The 21,930-nt window shown below is 46.8% G+C and overlaps 2 protein-coding genes and 2 long non-coding RNA genes across 8 annotated transcripts; 3 read left to right on the top strand and 1 right to left on the bottom strand.

Moving 5' to 3' along the window:
- Positions 1–787: 787 nt before the first annotated feature.
- On the bottom strand, positions 788–2,360 carry LOC147245810 (uncharacterized). The gene is made up of 3 exons (XR_015110008.1): positions 2,137–2,360; positions 1,950–2,045; positions 788–1,781 (listed from the first exon to the last, which is right to left on the bottom strand). It is a non-coding gene; the product is annotated as an uncharacterized LOC147245810 (long non-coding RNA).
- A 2,383-nt stretch (positions 2,361–4,743) lies between these two features.
- Positions 4,744–8,400, top strand: LOC147245809 (uncharacterized). Of its 3 annotated transcripts, XM_086184635.1 has the most exons (6): positions 4,744–5,016; positions 5,107–5,247; positions 5,358–5,438; positions 5,528–5,658; positions 5,746–5,995; positions 6,174–8,400. In XM_086184635.1, exons 1-6 carry the CDS (start codon positions 4,933–4,935, stop codon positions 7,227–7,229), a joined length of 1,743 nt encoding a protein of 580 aa, XP_086040761.1. In that variant the 5' UTR covers positions 4,744–4,932; the 3' UTR covers positions 7,230–8,400. The 3 variants fall into 3 exon arrangements, with proteins under 3 accessions (XP_086040761.1, XP_086040759.1, XP_086040760.1); XM_086184633.1 differs by having other exon boundaries at positions 5,358–5,658; XM_086184634.1 differs by having other exon boundaries at positions 4,744–5,247.
- Positions 8,401–8,491: 91 nt separating this feature from the next.
- LOC147245808 (uncharacterized) lies at positions 8,492–16,018 on the top strand. Its single transcript, XR_015110233.1, has 4 exons — positions 8,492–9,299; positions 9,751–9,912; positions 13,966–14,161; positions 15,533–16,018. It is a non-coding gene; the product is annotated as an uncharacterized LOC147245808 (long non-coding RNA).
- A 370-nt stretch (positions 16,019–16,388) lies between these two features.
- LOC147245807 (uncharacterized) lies at positions 16,389–21,884 on the top strand. 3 transcript variants are annotated; one of them, XM_086184748.1, is made up of 3 exons: positions 16,389–18,109; positions 19,422–20,407; positions 20,816–21,884. In XM_086184748.1, the coding sequence occupies exons 2-3, from the start codon at positions 19,949–19,951 to the stop codon at positions 21,311–21,313; spliced, it is 957 nt and encodes a 318-aa protein (XP_086040874.1). In that variant the 5' UTR covers positions 16,389–18,109; positions 19,422–19,948; the 3' UTR covers positions 21,314–21,884. The 3 variants fall into 3 exon arrangements, with proteins under 3 accessions (XP_086040874.1, XP_086040875.1, XP_086040876.1); XM_086184749.1 differs by lacking the exon at positions 16,389–18,109 and adding an exon at positions 18,893–19,070; XM_086184750.1 differs by lacking the exon at positions 16,389–18,109 and having other exon boundaries at positions 18,893–19,872; positions 20,001–20,407.
- Positions 21,885–21,930: the final 46 nt, after the last annotated feature.

Below are 21,930 nucleotides of genomic sequence, written 5' to 3'. Positions count from 1 at the left end.
AGAAAATGAACACCGTTGAGAGGGCATGCGAATCCATACGACGCTGTTCATCCGCCTGCCTCTCACCTACAGAGACACACTGACCGACATCTAAATTAGACACTGAGCAATGTAATGCACAGCAATAACAGCCCTGCCATGAGTTCTGCTTCAATAAATCTGTTACTTTGTAAATGCTGACACTGTCAGAGAGACTTGTAAATGTTTACTGAGATGATAGTGGGTTGCCCTTCAAGGTGAAACTTGGTAACAAGTGTTTGGAATGATATTTAAGACAACAAAAGCAGGTATTTTGTCCTTTTTACATGAAGCATGTAAAAAAATAAACAAATAATCGGTCAATATATTGGTTATAATGTATTGGTTATTGGAATGTTTTATTCTCTGATATAGAAATCGGCCCCAAACATATCCTTATCGGTCAGGCCCTCACGTGATGCTTCAACTGCAAATATCTGTACAAATCTTTGTCAGTTTAACTTTCTTGATCCTTTATTTTTTGGGAGCTTTTGAGTTCTTCATTCCTCCTTCAATGCATCTTCGGTCCAACTTCCAACTTCTTTATCTCTGTATGTTCTATTTGGTTTGATCTCTGTGTCCTACACATCCGTTTTAGGAATCTCCTCTGTGCTACCAAGTTCTACTTTGTGACTGTTGTGAACCAGATCTTGAAAGATACGCCCAGCTCTGGATGAACCTGCTCCTGAAGGGTTTTCTCTATTTATCATCACCAATTATGGCCTGTATAGGAACCCTGTCTTATATTCATGCCAGTTTCTTCCACCACGCTGCACAGGAGGGCTCCCACGAGTTTAGCAGTGTTTCTCTCTCTCCCCGTCCCCATTCCAGCCAAGCATCTGGTTTTAGCAACTGTATCAGATTCATGTTTTTACAGATTTTGTCTTGGTGATCCTCGCCCCTGCAGATTTGTTTCAGAATTTCTTCTTTTTGCATTTAAAGAGGTTTGGACATTGACTTTTGTTACACAAAATCTGACAATTACAATGTAATTTGTACAACTCAAGTGGAGTTAAACAAGTCCCTCGGGCCTCTTGGGCTCCTGGCCATTGAACCTTTTTCTAGCATTGAACCAAAGAGCCAAGCTCATTTAGAGGAGAGCTGCCGTGGCAGTGACCCAGCTCAGTGGATGTCCTCATTCCCAGCTTAAAAAGACGTCAGAAGTGGGCAACTAGTTCCTAGACATACATCCTTGTTGGAGACAGAGGAGACCTGGGAGAGGACAGATTCCCAGAGCCAGAGAGGACATGGGAGAGGACAGATTCCCAGAGCCAGAGAGGACATGGGAGAGGACAGATCCGCAGAGAGAGGAGACAGACAAGGAAGAGAAACTCCTACAGCTTGAGAAGATGTGGGGACAAAGACCAAAAAGGAGGTCAGAGAGAGAAAAACCTGTGAGACAGAACAACGGGTCCAACTGTGGAGGGACTGAGCAGGTCAGAGTGAACGTCACACTGGTGCGTACTTCAACATGGCGGCACATATCTGAAGATTCTAAAACAAGCCAACTCCTTCACGCCAATTTACACAGTTTGATTCATCAAAAACTCAAACTGCGGTCAGAGATTTTCAATTCTCTCACCCACAAACAAGCCTCATCGATAAATCTGGAAGAAGAGACCCTGGAAAGTTTGCAGGGGTACGTCGACGAGTGCTCCCACCAAGTCGTCATGGGGAAGACCGACAACGCGGCGACTCCACTTCCTAAAAGAAGCCGACAGTCCAGCGCACCCTCATCACCCGATAAGGACTTCGGGGACACTCTGGAATCAATGGACAAGAAACTGACAAGTTTCGACGCAAGACTCTCTGGTGGAAATCCTCCACCGAGAGTTCCAGGCTCTCCGAGAGTCGCTGGAATTCAGCCAGCAACAGGTGGCTTCACTGGCCGCTGAAAATCAAGCCCTGAAAGCCTCCATGAAAACACTCACCGAGGGGCGACGGAGATGAGAACAAACGGATGAAAGAGGCCATCCTCGACATCCAAGCTAGGAGCATGCGGGACAGCCTGGTATTCTCCGGCATACCTGAGCAGACGGAGGAAGACCCCGAGCTGTCCCTCAAAGACTTCCTCCACAAACAACTGAAACTTCCGATGGAGACCGTGAAGAACATCACCTTCCACCGGGTGCATCGCCTTGGAGGGAAGAGGCCAGAGAACCGGCGGCCCAGACCCATCGTTGCGAAGTTGGAGCACTTCAAGCAGAAGGAGCTGGTGAAGAGCCGGGGCAGGGAGCTGAGAGGAACGGACTTCAGCGTGAACGATCACTTCCCTAAGGAGATGCTGGAGCGCCGCAAACGCCTGTTCCCTGTCAGGAAGACGTTCATCGACAGAGGATCCCGCGCTGTCATCGCGTGGACAAACTGTACGTTAACGGCCAGCTGTTCCGTGATCCGGAGATCACCCCTTGGCTCTGCTAAAGCGCGTCTCCTCTCTCCACCGGAACTCACCGGATTCAGCCGAGGATGGTGTGAGCATGGTGAAGGTCATGGATGAAGGTAACACCAGTTTCTCTCATTCGTAGTTTTTTCTTCTGTCTCTTTCAACACTGTGTTGAACCTAAAAACATAAAAACGCACGTGGTCGACTGCTACATGCCGAGTTCACTCTCGAGTGTGTATTTATGTGAGTGTTCATGTCCCCCCTTTGTCCTTCCTGTCGTTGTTCTGTGTTCCATGTCATTTTGAAATGTGATGTTTACATGGTTTGTAGTGCAGGGATATAATATTGTTACATTTGCCACACACATGCACTCTCATCCTCTCTGGCGCCACCACACACGCGCACAAAGACACAGGTACAGGTTCTCTTGCTCACTCACCGACTGATTACAACTTACACTCAGTAGATCAGTTTAGACACTAACAAACTAGGGTTTGTCACTTGGAATGTACGTGGAATCGGCTCACGTGAAGAACGGCTAAAAATCTTAACACACCGACACAAGCAGACATTGTCCTGTTACAGGAAACCCATCTACCTAAAACAGGTAATCGTGTGTTCAGCTCCCAGTCCCGCACACTTTCACAGAGAGTTCTAACACCAAGCAAAGAGGCGTAGCCATTCTGATTCACTAAAACGTCAGGTTCACTCAGCCCACTCAGACACAGCACTCATAGTGGGAGGGGACTTCAACCTGGTATTCAACCCACAAGTGGACAGAATCAGTAGAGCAGCTCGTCAGCGCAACTGCCAATCATCCGACATAATAAAGCAGTCCATGAGTGATTTCGGTCTTTGCGATGCTTGGCGCTCACACCACCCCACGCTTAAGGAAGACACCTACTACTCGCCAGTGCACCACTCCTCCTCTCGTTTGGACCACTTTTTAATTAGTAACTCAATTGTGAAGGACGTCTTTGACACCAAGATTCACCCTATTGCCATTAGCGACCACGCACCAGTCACTCTGACACTCTCAAAAAAAATTAGAACACCGCTTTCTAAACAATGGAGATTTAATACATCATTGCTCAAGGACCCCAATTTTATTAAATTCTTCAAGGAGGAATGGACGATATTCTGTGAGATAAATGACCAGCCTGATGTCTCAGCTTGGGTGCTGGGGCAGGCGGCAAAAGCAGTCATGTGAGGCAAAATAATATCTTCCTCTTCACATCAGGAAAAACAGGAGAAAGCTCTCGAAACAGAATTGGATGAAAAAATTCAAGCCTTGGAGACATCTTATGCTACCTCCCAAGAGGAACACCTACTGAGAGAATTGAGGGAATTAAAACCAAACGATTTACTCGACATCAAAACACAATTTCAGCTGCAGAGACGACGCTTGGAGAACTTTGAACAGAACAATAAATCCAGCAGATTTTTAGCAAACCAACTAAAACAGAACAAAGAAAGAGCAACAATGTCCTCCATTAAGGACTCCAATGGGGAAACAACCTGTGACCCAGAAGAAATCAATGACATTTTTAGGGAATTGTATAAAAACTTTACTCACCTGAGATGAACCCCTCCAAATCTGGCATTGAAACCTTTCTGAGCACAAGTGACTTGCCAAAATTAAATCAAGACCAAATAACGGCTCTGGAGTCACCGATTTCAATGGAGGAACTTCAAGAAGCCCTTAAACATTCGCCGAACAAGAAAGCCCCAAGACTGCAGAAGATTACAAAGAGTTTACAGTGTACAAGTACAAAGATTTAGTTGTTCATTTCCAGAACATCAGAATCTAGGAATGGAATCAGGAGGGTAGAGTGGAGCCGACCCCCCTCTACCCTCCCCTTGTCTTTGTGGGAGGCCACAGCGTACCAGGTGATGATGACGATGACGAAGGCTGGTGGAGTGCATCGTCATCATCACCATTGTCACCACCATCATCATCACCACCATCATCACCACCATCATCAGGTCGAACCCCCTCAGCTGCAGGAACTCCATGAGCCTTATAGGTCACTTGTGTCCTGCTGTTATTGACTCATGAAATCAGAATCAGGGGAGTTCTCAGATCTGATCTCAGAGCCTCATTGGCTGTCAGGTTCCACTCCGCCCTCTCCTGTCTGTTCTACCCGTTCAAGGATTCATTCTTTTTTCCTCCACCTTTCACTTTTTTCAGCTCTTTGCAGCTTCACTGTCACCTTGCAGTTTCTGGAGGAAATGTTTCTGAGGGCCTGAACACGGAGGACTACATGTTCTCACACTCACTCCCTTCTCGATCCACGTGAAGGAGTACGTGGAGGGAGGGCGCACGCTGGCGTAGGGCCAGAGTTCTGATGTCAGTGGAGATGACAGACGCAGATCACAGCGTCCAGTCAAGATGACAACATCAGAGACACCATCGCTGACAGCAGCCAGTGATCCTAGGATGACAGATTCAAGGACACCGGAGTGTAAAGGAACACGTTTCCTACTCTCTGCAAACACAAACCAGTCTACCAGTCGACCAACAACTCAGAATGGTTCCCTATCAGGAACTGGTGAAGTTGGGACAGGGCGCATTCGGCCAAGTTTTCAGGGCCAAGGAAACGGAAACTGGCAGAGTGAGTAGCTTGAGCTGGGACGGGATTAGACGGACTGTTGTCATTGACTTAGTTTCCATGTGTCAGCATCTGCTCTCATGTGTCCCTCAGATCGTGGCTCTGAAGTTCATCGAAAAAGATGGTCGCTCATATCAGGAGATCCGACTCCTCAAGAGGGAAATGGCCGTTATGAGCAAAATCCGCCATCCCAACATTGTAGCGCTGCTGAGCAGCTTCCAAATGGAAAAATATGTAAGACAGCGATGAATCTTCCCTCTGAATGCCTCCTGCTCTCAGGTGGATCCTTGATCCGCTGCACCATCGTCTCATTGTGTGACCAAATCTCTCCACTGTGTCAACAGCTTGTTTTTGTGATGGAGTACGCTGGAGGCTCCAACCTGCTCCAGGCCCTTCACAATGGTGGGACCTTCCCAGAGCACCAGGTACTCCTTCATTACACACAGTCACGCCGGACATGACACTCACTGAGACTTCACCCCATCAACATTTGCACTTCTCTCCCTCTTCCAAGGTCCAGAATTTTGCCTGCCAGCTGCTCTCAGCATTCCACTACTTGCACTCACGTCACATTATTCATCGGGACGTGAAGACGGCCAACACTGTGCTGGGGGACGACGGCGTGGTCAAACTGTGCGACTTTGGGTAAGAAGATTTAGACGTTGAAGGAAAAGGTGGCTGTGAGCGTCATCATCTACAAGTGTGTTTATATGTGATGCCGTTCTGTCTCAGGTTTGCCAGGGCCTTGAGGAAGCCCACGTCCAAGCTGACGTACCAGATGGGAACCGTAGCCTTCATGTCCCCTGAGCGGATAAGGGGGGAGCCCTACAACCACACTGCTGATCTCTGGGCTCTGGGCTGCACCCTGTTTGAGCTCCACACTGGGGAGCTTCCCTTCTACTCAAAGTCCAGACGCCAAATGATGCAGCTCATCCTGGAAAGCTCGGTTGAGTGGCCCAACAACATGAGCCCCAGCTGCAAGGTACAACAGCTCCATCCTTATACTGCATCCTCAGCTGCTAACTAGCTAGCTAGCCACTGTGTTAGCATGCTCAAACACAAGCTAACGTTAACAGCCAAAAGATGCTTACTGCTGCTTATTAAGACAAAGAAAAGTGTAGCGTCCTGCTCACCGTGACCATGTGACGTCTCCTTTACAGAGTTTCCTGAGAGGTCTGTTGACCAGAGACCCTGAGGAGAGGCTGTCATGGCCTCTGATCCTGACTCATCCTTTTGTTGCTGGCGGTGTTCATCACTTGGATGAGGACGGTGACGAAGATGAAGATGAGGAGAGACCTGAGTCAGAGGACAGCAATGAGACGAGTGACAGTGATGAGACCAGTGACGAAGAAAGTGATGAAGATGATGATGAGATCAGTGAAGAAGACGAGGATGAGGACAGTGAAGAAGACGAGGATGAGGACAGTGAAGAAGACGAGGATGAGGACAGTGAGGACACCGAGGATGAGGACAGCGGGGACACCAGCGATGAAGACAGCGAAGACACCAGCGATGAGGAGAGTGATGAAGACTCTGAGCATCTACAGCTAGAGAACCTGGTTGGAGAGCACGATGAGGGAAACGGAGACAGGAGGATGAAGCTTAAGAACCTCCGATGGATCCGTAAAAAGCTGGGTCTGAGGTCCACCACGGACAGAACCAGGGAGGACGGGCTCCAGGCCCTCTCCTTGAAGACAGACATGCAAATCCTCCATCTCAAGATGAATAAAGAGATCGAGGCAATGCGAGAAGACGCAGCTCAGAGGGAGCGTTCTCTTCGGAGGGAGACGGAGAACCTGAAGGTGACACTCGAGGCCTGTGTGGGGAAACTGGCCGCTGACCTCCAGGCGGAGAGGCGGAAAAACGCTCTCCTGGAAAAGGAGCTGCAAGAGGTCCGCCTCCGTGAGGAGGTCAGGAAGAGAAGAGAGACTGCTCTTGAGGTGGCAGAGACCCACCAGGTGGAGCGTCACACAGAGGTGGGGCTTCAGCAAGATGAAGTCAGGGAGGAAAACCTGGACCTTGAGAGAATGCAGCAGTCGTTGGACCACGGGAGGACCTCCAGAGAGGGGGCAGAACCGGTTCCAACAGCCCCTGAACCTCTGGAGGACGCTGCTGTGCCAGAAGTGAAGAAAAGGTCCTTCTGGAAAACAGCTGGGATCTGTCTGGGGCTGACCCTGATCCCTGTGGCCGTAGCGGCCCTTATTGTCAGGCGCTGATGACCCAGCTGGGGTGGGGGCTGTACTGGTGGATCAAGAGTTCTGGTTCTCTGATGAGTCCTGTATTATAAAGCAGTGGTTCTGAGGGTCCAGGGTCTGAGGAGGCTCCCCAGCAAGGATGGCATAAATGATGAGGGCTCAATCACCGGCTGATCTTGAAATATAAGGAATTCAGGGGTGTGTAAAAGTAGCTCGACTGCACCCCCTAGATACTTTCAAATTGTTCCCACTAGCTGCTTGTTTATGAACATGAAATTCAGCAGACGTGTGGAACAAGCTGGTCAGGGGCTGATGCTGCTGGGGCCTGGCAGGGCGGGTCTACTACCTGGATCCAGATCCTCCTCTCCTGGCAGACCTTCAGAGGACTCACAGCTGACTCATCATGTCATGTTGTTTTCATGCTTGATTCATTAAATGTTCTTTTGCTCAAAGTTGTTCTGACACAAGTTGAGTTCACTAAATAAACACTGAGTTGGTGAGTACATTTGTCAAGACCACGTTGGACTCTGTGGTGTCTCTGGACCCCTGCCCACTCCGACCAGCGACGACATGTTTAGCCGGACGTCATCGTTCAAGCGCAGGCCGTCGAGGTGGCGCCCAGCAAACCAAGGGGGCTTCCTCCTGATTTTCTCCTCAGTTTCCTTCATGAACAGAGATTCCAGCGTCTGCTGGTCCAGCCTCAGTTGCCCCTCTTGGTCGTGGCTCCATGTGAACGCTGCTACTCTGTCCCTGACAGCTGAACTGAAACCTGGAACTCTGGTTTCTTTTGCTTTTAGCTTTACTGTCTTTTAACTCTTAATAAAAACATGGAATTCTAGAACCCCACGTATTCAAACAGCTCAGGATTTGTTTGGAACCCACATAAAAGAAGCATTTCATACAAAGATACATCAAAAATATTGAATTTTATGTTTTGTATTTTGTACCCCACAAAAAAATGACTTGAGTGAGGGGTAAACTTATTTGCAGTCTTTTGCGCGTGTGCAGTTACCATTGTTTTCCAGCAGAGGGAGGTAGTGGTGCTGTTTACGGGAAAGGAAGCGCAGCGCAACGGCGTTTCCGGGTTCGGCGTCAAATTGACAAAGACAAAGGAACCATTTATTATCAACCTCATCGTTCTTTTGGCTCAGTTTCACAGTCACAAGTGTGAGTTCACCCATTAAAAAGACTTCCATCCAGGTGCTGATTCTCTGTGACTATCAGAATGGGTCCAGACCCTCCTGCTGGTCCCTGAGTCTGAGGGAAGCTCTAAAAGCATGGTGGTGGTGCTGGAGAGGTGAAGGTGCGCGTGACCGAAGGAAGTGAGGAGCAACAGCTGATGTCTGAGAAGATGAAGCAGATTCTCTCATGGAGCTCCCCCAACCAGGAGAACTGAGCTGGCTCAATCCAGCCTCAGGGTCCCTGTCCTCGACCTGGTCTCCGGTGTCCAGCAGCAGCACGTCGCCCCTGAAGACCCGGCCCTTCTTGACCGCCGCGGCTCTTCGGACCACACGCTCCCCTCGCCACACGTCCCCGAGTGCTTCCTAGTGTCCTCCTGGTGGAAGAGGACATGAAGCAAGAATTTAAAGGAAAATGGAACCTTCTGTCATTCATGAACAATTCTTTGCACCGATTGTCATTTATTTGACTCTTTTTGTTTTAGCATCAGTGAGACTTGTTTATTCTACTTTTCATTGTTTAGCCTCTAGTGATTTGGTATCGTGGAGAGTCCTCGTTTTCTAAGTTCTTGCGTGCTGCGGCTGGTGGGGCCTCCACCCGTCCGGTGGTCCGAGTTCAGTCACCTTGGATGTGACTTTGATTTGTGGCTGCACATCCTTGTTATTGAGGTGTTTCATGTTGAACTGCGTCTTTTATGAGAATCAGGCTTTTTGCTCGCTGCGTTTTAACAAGTGATTGAAATTCAGATGTCGGGGTACTTTGTTCCGGCTTTAGAGCAGTACTAAAGTCGGCCAGCAGAGGGCGCGCAGAGCTAAGGAGAAGCTTCATGCCAAATTGAGGGAAGTGGAGAAGAAATCCTCCAGCCGAGCTACGCCGACGCTAAACGCTGCCCCTCTTGATTTGTCAACCCAGGTGGGCTACAATTCCTATGAAATACATAAATACGTGTTCCCGATTAAGGGATGATAGTCACAACTTATTCGCAATACTATCTTTAATGTTTGAAGTTGAAGACTTTGTCGTAATCTTTTAAATAGAGAAGTTTGCTGCATGCTAAGCTAGCAGACCTGTTGCTAGGTAACACCGGAACACGGAAATGCTCTGAGGTGTTAATATTTGTTCTGTATCAAAGCCAAAAGACACAAAAGGTTCATGTAGTTGTGTGTGTGTGTGCGTAGATGTCATTTAGTTAAGAAATATAATTTAGAGCAACAAGGAAACTCTCTCCTTTTTCGGTGTGGGTTTGCTTGGTGTTCTCTAGTTGAACGTCTGTGTCCCCCTCCCTTATCTTATTATATTGTATTTTATTTCATATTGAGACTTCGATGGGCTTAAATTATTTTGTGTTTCCTGCGTCAAAAAGCTGGAATCAATCCTCCAGTGCAGTCATGGAGAGAGCGGCCTGGAAGTGGGAAGGTGGGAGTCCCTTTCCTTCAGGATGCATCCAGGTCGCCCTTCAACTTGGCCTGAACAAAGAAAAGGTTTTTGACCCCGAAACCAAGCTGTTTGATCTGCAAACAAAATTGTGAGATGATCTCAAATTCTTTTGAATTGCATTTTAAAAAAAATTAAATGTGGAAAGATTTGCTCCCAAACCTGTTTTGTTTTATAGCATAAAAAAGTCACACAAAAACCCTGATTTATGTGGCAGCAAGTCTTTTTGACTCTCAAACAAAATCTTCAGCTGCAAGCAAAGGTTTTTATTTTGTAAACAAAACTTTTCATTTGCAAAACTAAATGCATTAATAAACCCACTTAAATCCTAAAAATAGATTTACTTGCAGTTAAAGGAAAATATTCCAAAAGGGACAGTTTTGCTCTCAAGTAACTTGTGATTACAATTTTTAAGAATGATGTCATTAGAAGTTTGTGTACAATAAAAACTTTTATTGATGTAAATATCATTAATGGGTGGCGCCGTGGAGCAGTGGTCATCACTGTGGCCCCCAGCAAGAAGAAGTGTTGTCACCACACTGGATTTCAGACTTTGATTCGATATTTTGAAAAATGTTGACATTCGATTTGATTTTTGATGCCAAGCAGCCACTCAGAATTGAGTGCAAAAATGTTTCTTATTGAAAGAAAAATAAAGAACTTTATTCGAGAAGTTTTGCAAGTTTTTCTGTACACATTAACAGTACGCAAACAAGTTTTAATATATGTAGCCTACTGAGCATTAGCTTGAGCTACCGCTCGCTAACAAGACAACACGTCAAAGTCAAGCCCGATAGATGTGGTAACTCCAGGCAACACGTACTTCAAGTTCTGCTGTTAGCAGCCTCTGGACCTCTAAATCTACTCAGGTCCGGTGTCTGTCATGGAGGAGCTTTGCTACCTTCGTCGTGTTCCCTCCTTTTGTCGGCTCAGTTCTGTTGCATCTCTTGCATGTCGGCTTGCTGCTGTCCTTTCCTTGTTCATCCGACTCAAATCCAAAGAACCTCCGAACAGCACTTCTACTGATTTGTTTATTTCTTAAAACTGGGTGTGAAGGTCCTGCAGACGCCATCTCACGGCAGCTTCCACACGTAGAGCGACGACACTACAAAAAAATACAGCCAGCGGTGTTTGTGTGAGCGAGGCAGGAGGTGAGGGGCTGCTGCACGAAGGCTCGCTCCCAAGGGCAGCGCTCTGTGTGTGTGTGTGTGTGTGTGTGTGTGTTAATCCAGACTGTAAATTGACCGTAGGCGTGGCTGGGAGAGCCAATGGTTGTCTGTCTCTATGTGTTGGCCCTGCCATGGACTGGTGACCTGTCCAGGGTGTTTCTACAACAACTGATTAGAAGAGTCTTTTGTTGTGAACTCATAATCCATGTTAATCAGTTTTTTTTAAGTACCTTCAGGCTCAGGCCCTATTAGGTTTTTGTTTGTTTTTTCCCTCTTCTCCTTTTCCTCTGCAGTGTTGTTTTCTTCACGCTGGATGAAAACGACGACGTCAGACCCTTTTTTCCATGAGGAAAATGAGACTAAGACGAACGGAAGTCAGGTGTGCTTTTATTTTTGTTTCATCCTGTTTTATTGTGATACAATACTCATATTGTGTGCCTGTGTGTTGTCTGCTTCTGCAACAAAACACTAAAAGTAAAAGGTAGAGAAAGAAAAAGAGGGGAAAAACTGACCTTTGAAAGTTGGATCAGTTCCAGTGCTTCATTCTAACACCTGTATTGGCCTATGAAGTACATACACATATATCTTTATAGGTATCTTTGATATTTGACTAAAACCTTTGAGTTTTCGTCGACTAAAACTATCAAGGATAGAAATGACTAAAATGTGACTAAAACTAAGAAGCATTTGGTCCAAAAGACTAAAAGTAAATCTAAAATGCCTGCCAAAAACAACACTGCTGTGGCCTTTGGCTCCCTTTGACTCCCTTTGGCTCCCTGTGGCTCCTTGTGTCTCCCTTTGGCTCCTTGTGGCTCCCTGTGTCTCCCTTTTTCGCCCTGTGGCTCCTTGTGTCTCTCTTTGGCTCCCTGTGGCTCCTTGTGGCTCCCTGTGGCTCCTTGTGGCTCCCTTTGGCTCCTTGTGTCTCCCTTTGGCTCCCTTTGGCTCCTTGTGTCTCCCTTTGGCTCCCTTTGGCTCCTTGTGTCTCCCTTTGGCTCCCTGTGGCTCCTTGTGTCTCCCTTTGGCTCCCTGCCGCTCCTTGTGTCTCCCTTTGGCTCCCTGTGGCTCCTTGTGTCTCCCTTTGGCTCCCTGTGGCTCCTTGTGTCTCCCTTTGGCTCCCTTTGGCTCCTTGTGTCTCCCTTTGGCTCCCTGTGGCTCCTTGTGGCTCCCTGTGTTCGGGGGGTTTCTGGGTGCCCTGGTGGCCTGGTCCTGACCTGCCTGCTATCCTAGACTGGGGGCGTGTTGTTCTGGTCCCCCACATCAGCTACAATCAGCTCCCTGCATCAGCCAAGACAAACTGTAGCACACACACACACACACACACACACACACATACACACATGCGGAGCACACTGATCCATAATCACACACTCAGACATTTATTTTAAAATTATATTAAACCAAATGGTAAATTTGCACTGGAAATTCTGCAACCAATGTTTTTCTTTTTTTTCTTCTGTTGTTATTGTTGTTACTGTTTTTGTTTGTTAGTTTGTTTTTCTTTCTGCTATTGTTGTTGTTTTTGTGTATGCAGAGTAAAACTGCTTCAGTCCAACAAGGCACCAGGAACATTGATGCTGCTCGCCCCAGCTGCTGAACAGGACAGGAAATTAAAAAAGAATAGGACGTCTGAATAACTTTGCTCTACATTTTCTTTAAAGAAGTGGTTGTGTGTCTTTGAGTGGGTTGGAGGTCCTTGTACTCTTCTGTATAGAGTTGCTACGACCACGATGCAACCTCCTGCATTCTAGTGCATTTTAAAGCTGGTTTAATATCGCTGTGACAAGAGAGCAAATATCAAGTTAAATGGTGGGTTTGGTAAACTACTACATGTCCCAGACATGATTCTCTTCCCCTTCAATGGCTGTCTTTCACTAAGGCTATATTTTTCCTGCGTTTGGCACCCACAAATCAAAATGGAACAAAGAAAAAAACCTCAGACTTTGGACTTTAAACTTAGTCAGTCTTGAGGTATTTTCCGGATATTTTCCCCTCCGAATGGGAATGGGACACAAGGCATGACAACTCAATTGCTTATGGTCCTTAAATGAATTTAATAAACATATTCAATCAACATTTACAAATATAGATGAGGATCAAACTAGAACAAATATAAAATGACTTCATTGCTCATAATACTGACATTTCTCAGAAATCAATGTATCTGCAGGCTGGGAGACAAACTCCTTCTCTCTCCCTCTCGTTCCCTCTCTCCATTTCTCTTTCCCATTCTCTCTCCTATCTCTCTGGTCTCCACCTGATTCTCCCCCTGTAGTTGGATCATGCTTTCATATGATGTCATGTGTTTGGTTAGCATCTGGTAGCATGAGGTGGTGAAATGTGCAGAAGCAGAAACGCCGTTTTGGTGTTTTTGTTCCATGCCCACATACTTGCTTGGGTTGTGAGCTGTGTTTCCTTTGGTTGGCAGTTCTTAGGATGTGCTTTTAGCTGAGTTTCTCTCCATCATGTTGGTATGCTACATGTCAGGATTGGAGCCTACTAGCGTGTTCAAAGATCGTCTGGAGTGCAGCACCTCACTCTGTCCCCCTGGTTGGGGTCACTCGGGCTCAAAAGATGCGTATGTACAGTCCTTAACGTCACCTTTATGGGTGGGGTGGGGGGGGGGTGAGCGCATAGAAAATATTTTGGCTTTCCAGCACTCGCACACCTGTCCACTGACTGTCTCTGCTCTGGTCCACTGCAGCGATACACTGTTGCTGCCCTTCAGCAACGAAACCTTGCTCAGTCTCTCTCAGGAGAGAGAGGGGGATTGTCCAGATGAAATTATATTACAGAATAAATGGTACAGGCCGATAATCGGTTCTCAAAGATCAAGCATCTCAACAATCTAGTCCATACATGGATGTTTTGAATTTTGACCAGAAAATGTACCCAAATTATGGTAAAAGTGGGTGGGTCCAATGACATTGGACCCTAAAGGTTCGATCACTCTGCACTGACATTTTACCCTGTTCCAGCTGCTTGAGGAGAACATTGTCCATTTTGTGAAGAAAGAGCTGAAGAGGGTTCGGAGGGTTCTGAGTCCTGATGACCCAGAAGAGGTGTTTGGTGAGGAGGACGAGCAGAGGAGCAGCAGAGAGGCGTTTCTGAAGATCACACTGTGCTTCCTCAAGAGGATGAATCAGGAGAAGCTGGCTGACTGTCTGCAGAGCAGTAAGATGATTTTAACAGCGTTCAAGTTCTCGTGCATTGTATTGTTTTATGTGAATGAACGTTCCATAGATTCAAGCCTTTACCAAACAAGTGCCCACAATGTTCATTAGCACAGGCTATCAGGGCCATTTGTTGATAACAGCTGAGCATTCAATAAAATCACCCCAACGTATGGATCAGCAAACTGTCTGACCTCGGTCTGCCACACCTGCAACTAGACGAAAGACTTCTGAACAAACCACACGCAGACTGTAAAGCTACCCCGTCTCTCCTCCACCATTAGAATCAACACCCCAAGGCTGGATGATGTGGAGGTCCAACCTACATTCATTAGACATCTATGACTGCATAGCAGCTCCTTCCAAAACAGTCCATCATAAAATCTGCAGATGACACAAAAGTAGTGGGGTTCATATTTGGAGAGGATGAGGTGGCATACAAGGATGAACACAAAATAGAAAAAAAGCATGAAAGAATATCACATCACCTCAGAAAAGGAGGCACTGATCCTCCACCACTTTTCATCGAGGGTGAGTGTGTGGGAAGAGTCCAAAACTTTAGATTTATAGGGACTCGTATCCCTGACAACCTCACCTGGTCTGTCAACACAAAGGATGCTGCGAAAAAGGTTCAGAGATGCTTTCTTTGGCTGCTGAAGAGGAATAACAACCGTCTGCAGACGGTAAAAACAACAGCCCGCAAAATCATGGGCTCTTCTCTTCCTTCCTGGAATAGATGGCCAACACTCGCTACTTCAGCAGAGCCTCAGCCATCATCAAGGACGAAGCTCATCCTGGTCACCATCTGTTCCACCTCCTGCCTCTGGGAGGCGATAACCATCCATTAAACCCCCGATTTCCAGAATCAGTCTCAGCTTTTCCTGACAACCATACACACACTGAATGGGCTCAAATTACACACACACACACACACATTCATTGATTGAGTCCGTTTTCTTTTTTGTTTTTTTTCCTCGAACTACATTTATTGATTTTTTGCTATTTCCTATTGAGTTTAGCTATTTATTATTGAATGGGTATGGGGACTGTAGTGCTGTGTGGCTGGGTTTTCTGTGGCACCTGGACAAAGAGCAGCACTTTTAATTTAGTTGTACTGCTTTTGGCAGTGTAATGTCAATAAAAGTACTTGGACTTTTATAATGTATCTACCGTCTTGTTGTCTGACTTAGTTTTGAGTAAACCCCTTCAGGAATGTAACATTGGTTTGTATCTTTATTTGACAAGGTCAGTGCATATTTATGAACAATTGACATCATGATGTCATCAAAATATGTCAGATTTAGTTTGGAGCTAATTTTACCTGAGAAAACCTTTGTAACCAGCGCCACTGTCCTCACTGTCCCACCCGCAGGCTGTGCAGGATGAAGCTGCTCCAGGAAGGCCCGCAGCCAGGGCAAGCATCGTCAACTAGAACTGGGTTAACTCAGACCAACTCAGATCTTTCACTCAGATCCTTTAAGTAACCCAGGATTGGTGAGTCTGTTGTCTCTGTTCACCCTTTGGTCCTGCACTTCCTGCTGCCACGAGGCTACGTGAACAAACTGTGTCAGTAACTTTCCTCTTAACCTGTATATTCTCGTGTAGTAGATCTACCATCTATCTAGCTTTTAGCAAGTAGCCTAGCTGCCAGTATTGGCAAGTTCAGAAACACAGCTGTGTGACAGCCCGGCCAATGTGAGGCATATTGTCTGGTGTGGTAAGCCTCTCTGTCTTCCTCTCCTCCCACGTTATTATTGGCATGACCGCTGACTGGGAGCACCTGGGCCCGGTGCTCCTCTCCAGGGGAAATAATAATCATGATAATAATAATGATAATTATGATTTATATAGCGCCTTTCACGACACCCAAGGACGCTTAACAATAACACCGAAAACAACAAGACGACAAATTTAACAGGTGAAGGCCTGGGAGAGCAAGTGCCTCTTCAACAAAGATTTAAAGGATTCCAGGGTTTGGGCCTCGCCCAGATGTATTGGGAGCAAATTCCACAGAGTGGGAGCATCCACACTGAAGGCCCTGCTCCCAAAGGTGCGTCTGCTTGTGCAGGGGACGGTCAGGAGACCCAGGTTGGCAGACTGCAGGTTCCATGAGGGATGGTGAACGTGAAGGAGGTGGGATAGATACTGAGGGGCCAGTGCATGCAGAGATTTGTAGGTGAGGATGAAGAGTTTGAGGGTCATCTGGTATTTGGTGGGGAGCCAGTGGGGGTGGGGGATGTGCTGCCAGGGTTTGTTGTGGGTGAGAACCCTGGCAGCCAAGTTTTGCACATGTTGAAGCCTGTCCATAGTTTTATTGGTGATCCCATGGAGGATGGCATTCCAATCGTCCAGACGTGAGGTGATGAAGGCGTGTATGAGGGTTTCAGCAACAGAGTCAGAGTGATGGCCGGAGTCTGGAGACGTTTCTGAGGTGGAAGAAGGCAGATTTGGTGACAGATTTAATGTGTGAGTCAAATGAAAGGGTTGAATCCTGGATGACACCAAGGTTGCAGACCTACGTGGACAGAGAGGTGGAGACACCATCCACTGAGAGGACAAGATCCAAAACGTTGTTAAGCAGAGCGTTAGGAGCGATGGCAATGACTTCCGTTTTCTGGCTGTTGAGTTGGAGCAGGTCGGTGGTCATCCTGGATTTAATTTCATGCAGGCAGTCTATAAGAAATTGTAGGGGGAGCAGGGCAGATGGTGATGTGCTGAGATACAGTTGGGAATCATCAGCATGGCAGTGGGAATTTAAACCATGATGGCGGATGATCTGATCAAGTGGGAGCTTGTAGATGATGAAGAGGAGGGGGCCAAGGACAGAACCTTGTGGCACACCGTAGTCGACGGGGGCAGGGTGAGAGCTGGATCCATTAATAGTGATGAACTGTTTTCTGTCAGACAAGTAGGAGTGGAACCAGGACAGAGCAGTACCAGTGAGTCCAACATGGGTGGAAAGGCGGGTCAGAAGAATGGAGTGGGAGACTGTGTCGAAGGCAGCAGTAAGGTCCAACAGGACCAGCATGCCAGAATCCGCAGCCCTCAGGAAGTCATTTGTGATCCTTATGAGGGCTGTCTCAGTGCTGTGGTGGGTCTTGTAGGCAGATTGAAATGGTTCATGCAGTTCATTGGTGGACGTGATGGTGGAGCTGGGTGGCAACTGCTCTCTTGAGTGTCTTACTGATGAAAGGGAGGTTGGAGATTGGTCGATAGTGTCCAAGGTCAGTGAGGTCCAAGCCGACCTTTGTCAGGATGGGAGAGACAGAGGCGTTTTTCAAGCTGATGGGCACCGAACCAGACAAGAGTGATGCATTGACAATGCCCATAATGTGAGAGTTGAGAGACGGGAGGCAGCCCTTGACCAGAGCTGTGGGCATGGGGTCAAGGGAGCAAGTGGAGGCCTTGGCCTTGGTGACCAACTGACTTATCTGAGTAATAGAAATAGAAACGGGCCAACTTGCAGCAGTTCTGGTTCTCTCTTCTACCTGGTCGCATCTCAGCGGGCAGCTGTGATTTGGGTTTGTCTTTTGTTTGGTTTCACCCACAACACCCTGCACTTCATTTTCCACACATCCACACTTACACTGCTGAACTGACTGACTTCCACACTCCATTTTTGTATTGTTTAACTTCAGTCGATTACCTTGTTTAAATAAATATTTACTTTACGGCCGTCCGCCGCTTGTCTTTGCCCAGTTTTGTCATGGCCTAAGAGCTGGGTTATGACAGCTGTCACTCACAGGCTGTGTGTCATCTAGGATTGTGGTCTTGGTGATACTGACTCAAGTGACTCAAATGACCCGTTAACCCGGATCTGTTAAGCGAGTGACCTAGAAGGACTCGAATCCATTAAAGGAACCGAATGTCCTACCTCTGTCATCAACACCATCAGAGTGCTCTCAGTAGCCAAGAACAGTCTAGGATTCATCCAGAAAAAGCAGATATGGTAAGTCCCTTGCAAAAGAACTGTTAAGTTTATTCATGCTCCCAACAACCTAAATGTCTGATCCATTTCTTTACACAAATCTTCTAATTGTACTGTGCAAGTTAGAATCAAGTTTTTGAATTGGTATGATTGCATTTGTGTTAATTATGTACTTTTTTAGGGCTGCACGGCGGTGCAGTGGTCAGCACTGTTGCCTCACAGCAAGAAGGTTCCGGGTTCGAGTCCCGGCTCGGGCGTGGGATCTTTCTGTGTGAGTCTCCATGTTCTCCCCGTGCCTGCTTGGGTTCTCCCCGGGTACTCCGGCCTCCTCCCACCATCCAAAGACATCAATTTTGGGACTGGGCTGATTGGATTCTCTAAATTGACCGTAGGTATGAATGTGAGTGTGAATGGTTGTTCGTCTCTGTATGTTGGCCCTGTGATGGACTGGCGACCTGTCCAGGGTGAACCCCGCCTCTCACCCGTCGATGCTGGGATAGGCTCCAGCCCCCCGCGACCCTTCTGAGTAAGGAATAAGCGGAAGATGATGATGGACGATATAATTTTTTAAGTATGTCAAGTCGAGTCAAGTCAGTTGTATTTATTTAGCGCCAAATCCCAACAAAAGTTCTCTCCTGACTCTTTCCAAGTAGAGCAGGTCCAGTACCTCACTCCTTCACTGAATTTACACCAACAATTCTCCATCAGCAGCACATCCTGGAACAGTGGCGATGAAAACCTTCCTTTAACAAGCAGGAACGTCGAGCAGATCCAGGCTCAGTGGGGACGGCCTTCTGCTTTGACCGCTTAGGGGAAAGAGAGCAGGAGAGCGGGGCAGAGACAAAGACAGACAATGGAGGAAGACAGATATGCAGAAGGAAAGAGAGGGACAGAGATAAAGAGAGTGATAAAGGGAAGAGACTGATGGACAGATGGGGACGTGAGCAGGTGGAGCTACGGGTGGCAGCTGGAGCCTCTTCAGGTCTGCAGCCTCCTCCAGCAGCACCCAGGATCTGGGATGAGGGGAGAAGAAGAGGAGTTAGTGATACGTTTGAGTATGATTTATATATGACACATATAGGCAGTGTTGGGTGTAACGCGGTACAAAGTAACGCGTTACTGTAACGGGATTACATTCGCCAGTAACGCAGTAATGTACCGCGTTACAGTTGTAATTTGTGTAATCACATTAAAGTTACTCTTAGACAAAAAAAATTACGTTACTTTAGTTACTTTAAGCTGTTCAGCTACATGCAGAGCGCGAGGACAGAAAAAAAAATCCAACATCCCTTTCATGCATGTTCACGGCTCCGCAACACTTGTCTGACCTCAGGAACGTGATTTTACGTGACCTCGTGACCGGAGCGCGATTTCATGAAGGTGGAGAAGAAATGATGGCAGAGCCGCTCAGGACGTCTTTTGACGGGTGGAGATACGCGCACTACTTCGAATTTGTTGCGCTACAGGCGAAGAATGTGACTGTAAAATGTACATTATGCCCTGGCCAGAAGCAACTATCCACTGCCTCAAACATCACCTCAAATCTGTCCAAGCACCGACATCGGCAACATGCTAACACCAAGCTAGTGGCTAAAGGACGGACCCCGAGTGACGCTGAGGAAAACATGCCGACACCATCGAAGCAGACGAGGCTTGATTTTCAACAACATGTATCGACAAAAGTTGAGATACAGAGGCTTGTAGCAGCATACATCGTGGAGGAAATGCTGCCTATTTCGACTGTGGAATCGCCGAGTTTCCGTAACATCCTAAGCAGAAGACAGGTGAGGAGGCCGCTACTGAATATCTGTCTATCTATCTGTCTATCGCTATCTAAATAACTGAATTTGATTTCGAGTAATGATGCTGACAAGTGGCTCACAGCAAACTCCGAGTCCAAATCTGTTTACAGAAGTGCAACTGGGAAGTGTTCTGCCCTCTGGAATAAAACCAGCCGTTCTACTGTGGCATCTGAACTTGTTGAGAGTGTGCAAAAGAACACTCATAGTACCTACAACAACGAGATGGAACTCCCTCCATGATGCCCTGTCCCGCATCATTGACATTCCCATGTCAGAGTTGAACACTCTCTGCAGTCGACTAGAAATGAAAGCCTTCACTGAACGGGAATATCAGTTCCTTCAGGAATCCTGCACAGTCATGAAACCACTCACAGTGGCTTTGGACATATTACAAGGCGAAGATAACTGCGATTATGGCAGTCTCCTGCCAACACTGGAGATTCTGATGTCAAGGACACTGGCACTGCAAGATGGGCTCTCCCAGATGACAGCAGGCCTGCCTAATGCCATAGTACAGGTATGTATGTTTTAATAATCTTGAATTGGAAAGTCAAAAGCATTCTTTTATGAATTTGATGTCTGAATTTATTTTATTGTTTTTTTTTTACAGGGACAGCACAAATTTAAAGTAATTGCATCAGAGTTAACTAACAGCTAATTATTAAGATAATAGAATAAATAAAAAGTCCATTCATGTGGACATCACATACATATACAAAATCTACTAAGTGAATGTACACTACATGAAGCACCATAAAATGTCAATTCATAATTATTTTTAAACTTTTTGAAGTGAATCCACAGATATGTCACAATCCCTCATTTACTCACATGGCAACTACAGCTGAGTAGATGAATCTTATACTATTGCAAATTATACTGTACACGGCCAAGCTCATCAAATCTTTCCACATCGTATTTGCAGGCCATCAAGAAAGGATTTGAGCTGCTGCTGGACAGCAAAGATGCTCTCCTTGCTGCTGTCACACTACCAAGGTTTCAAATGCGGTGGCTGAAAGAAGAAGAGAGGAGAGATGCCTTCAAGACATTGCTGATCACTGAATGCCGTGCTTACCCCCACGACAAGCAGGTTGTACGTGCACCTCAGACACCCGCCTCCAGCACAAGTAAGGATGACCTTTTTGACTTTGATGAGGAGGATCCAGCCCCCTACAACCATGAAACTGAAGTCATTGACTATTTGCAGTCGGGGTCAGAGATGGAGATCCTGCACCGTTTCCCCACAATAAAGACTGAATCACTGAAGTACAACACAGCCACACCCTCTAGTGCACCGGTTGAGAGGCTCTTTAGCCTTGGCAGCCTGGTACTGACTCCCAGGAGGAGCAGGTTGTCCGACAAACGGTTTGAGAGACTCCTCCTGCTGAGGTATAACCATTTCTTTGATGAGAATGTCGAGTAGGATGAAAAAAAATTACTGTAGACTTCCGGTTTGACGGATGGAGGAGTAAGTCGCAAACCGGGAGAGCTCTGTTTAAATCCGGACTAAAACTTGAAAATTTAAAGATTTGCTCTTTATCACCACAGTCAAGCTGTGCAAACATATATTTAAACATTAAACCATGGGGAAAACAACCAAAAAGCAGAGTCAGCCAGCCGAAGAGCAGCCGAACAAAAGCCACGAGGACGGAACGCAAGCTAGCCAAGACATGCTACCAGCAGCTAGCAATGCGCCACTGACTCTCGCGGACATGGAAAGATTGTTGAAGTTAATGGAGGACCGCATTATAGCTAAACTTTCCACACAGCTCTCCGCTGACCGGGCTACCATCGACAGGCATGAAGAAACAATAAACGACATTGAAGCTTCTCTTAACGAGATGGAGACCAGGCTGGCCACCCTCGAATCCACCTGCTCAGCCCTGTCCAGTGAAAACGAGTCACTCAGACTTAAAGTGGATGACCTGGAAAACAGATCGAGGCGCAATAACATCCGAATAATCGGCATACCTGAGAAGGCTGAGGGAACTCAACCCACCCTCTTCATGGAGACATTCATTAAGGAAATATTTGGTCCCG

Source organism: Aulostomus chinensis, chromosome 18, assembly GCF_037954235.1.
Source record: "Aulostomus chinensis isolate RoL2024-O1b breed Wild chromosome 18, RoL_Achi_v1.0, whole genome shotgun sequence".
Lineage (NCBI taxonomy): Eukaryota > Metazoa > Chordata > Actinopteri > Syngnathiformes > Aulostomidae > Aulostomus > Aulostomus chinensis.
The sequence above is the reverse complement of the archived record's forward strand: the minus strand, read 5'-3'. Positions and strand labels throughout refer to the sequence as shown.

Coding starts and splice junctions, on each gene's coding strand:
- LOC147245809 (XM_086184633.1), top strand. CDS start 4,794: ATGACAACATCAGAGACACCATCGCTGACAGCAGCCAGTGATCCTAGG. Junction 5,017..5,106: donor AGGAAACGGAAACTGGCAGA/GTGAGTAGCTTG, acceptor TGTGTCCCTCAG/ATCGTGGCTCTGAAGTTCAT. Junction 5,659..5,745: donor GTCAAACTGTGCGACTTTGG/GTAAGAAGATTT, acceptor GTTCTGTCTCAG/GTTTGCCAGGGCCTTGAGGA.
- LOC147245807 (XM_086184748.1), top strand. CDS start 19,949: ATGATGCTGACAAGTGGCTCACAGCAAACTCCGAGTCCAAATCTGTTT. Junction 20,408..20,815: donor TGCCTAATGCCATAGTACAG/GTATGTATGTTT, acceptor TCGTATTTGCAG/GCCATCAAGAAAGGATTTGA.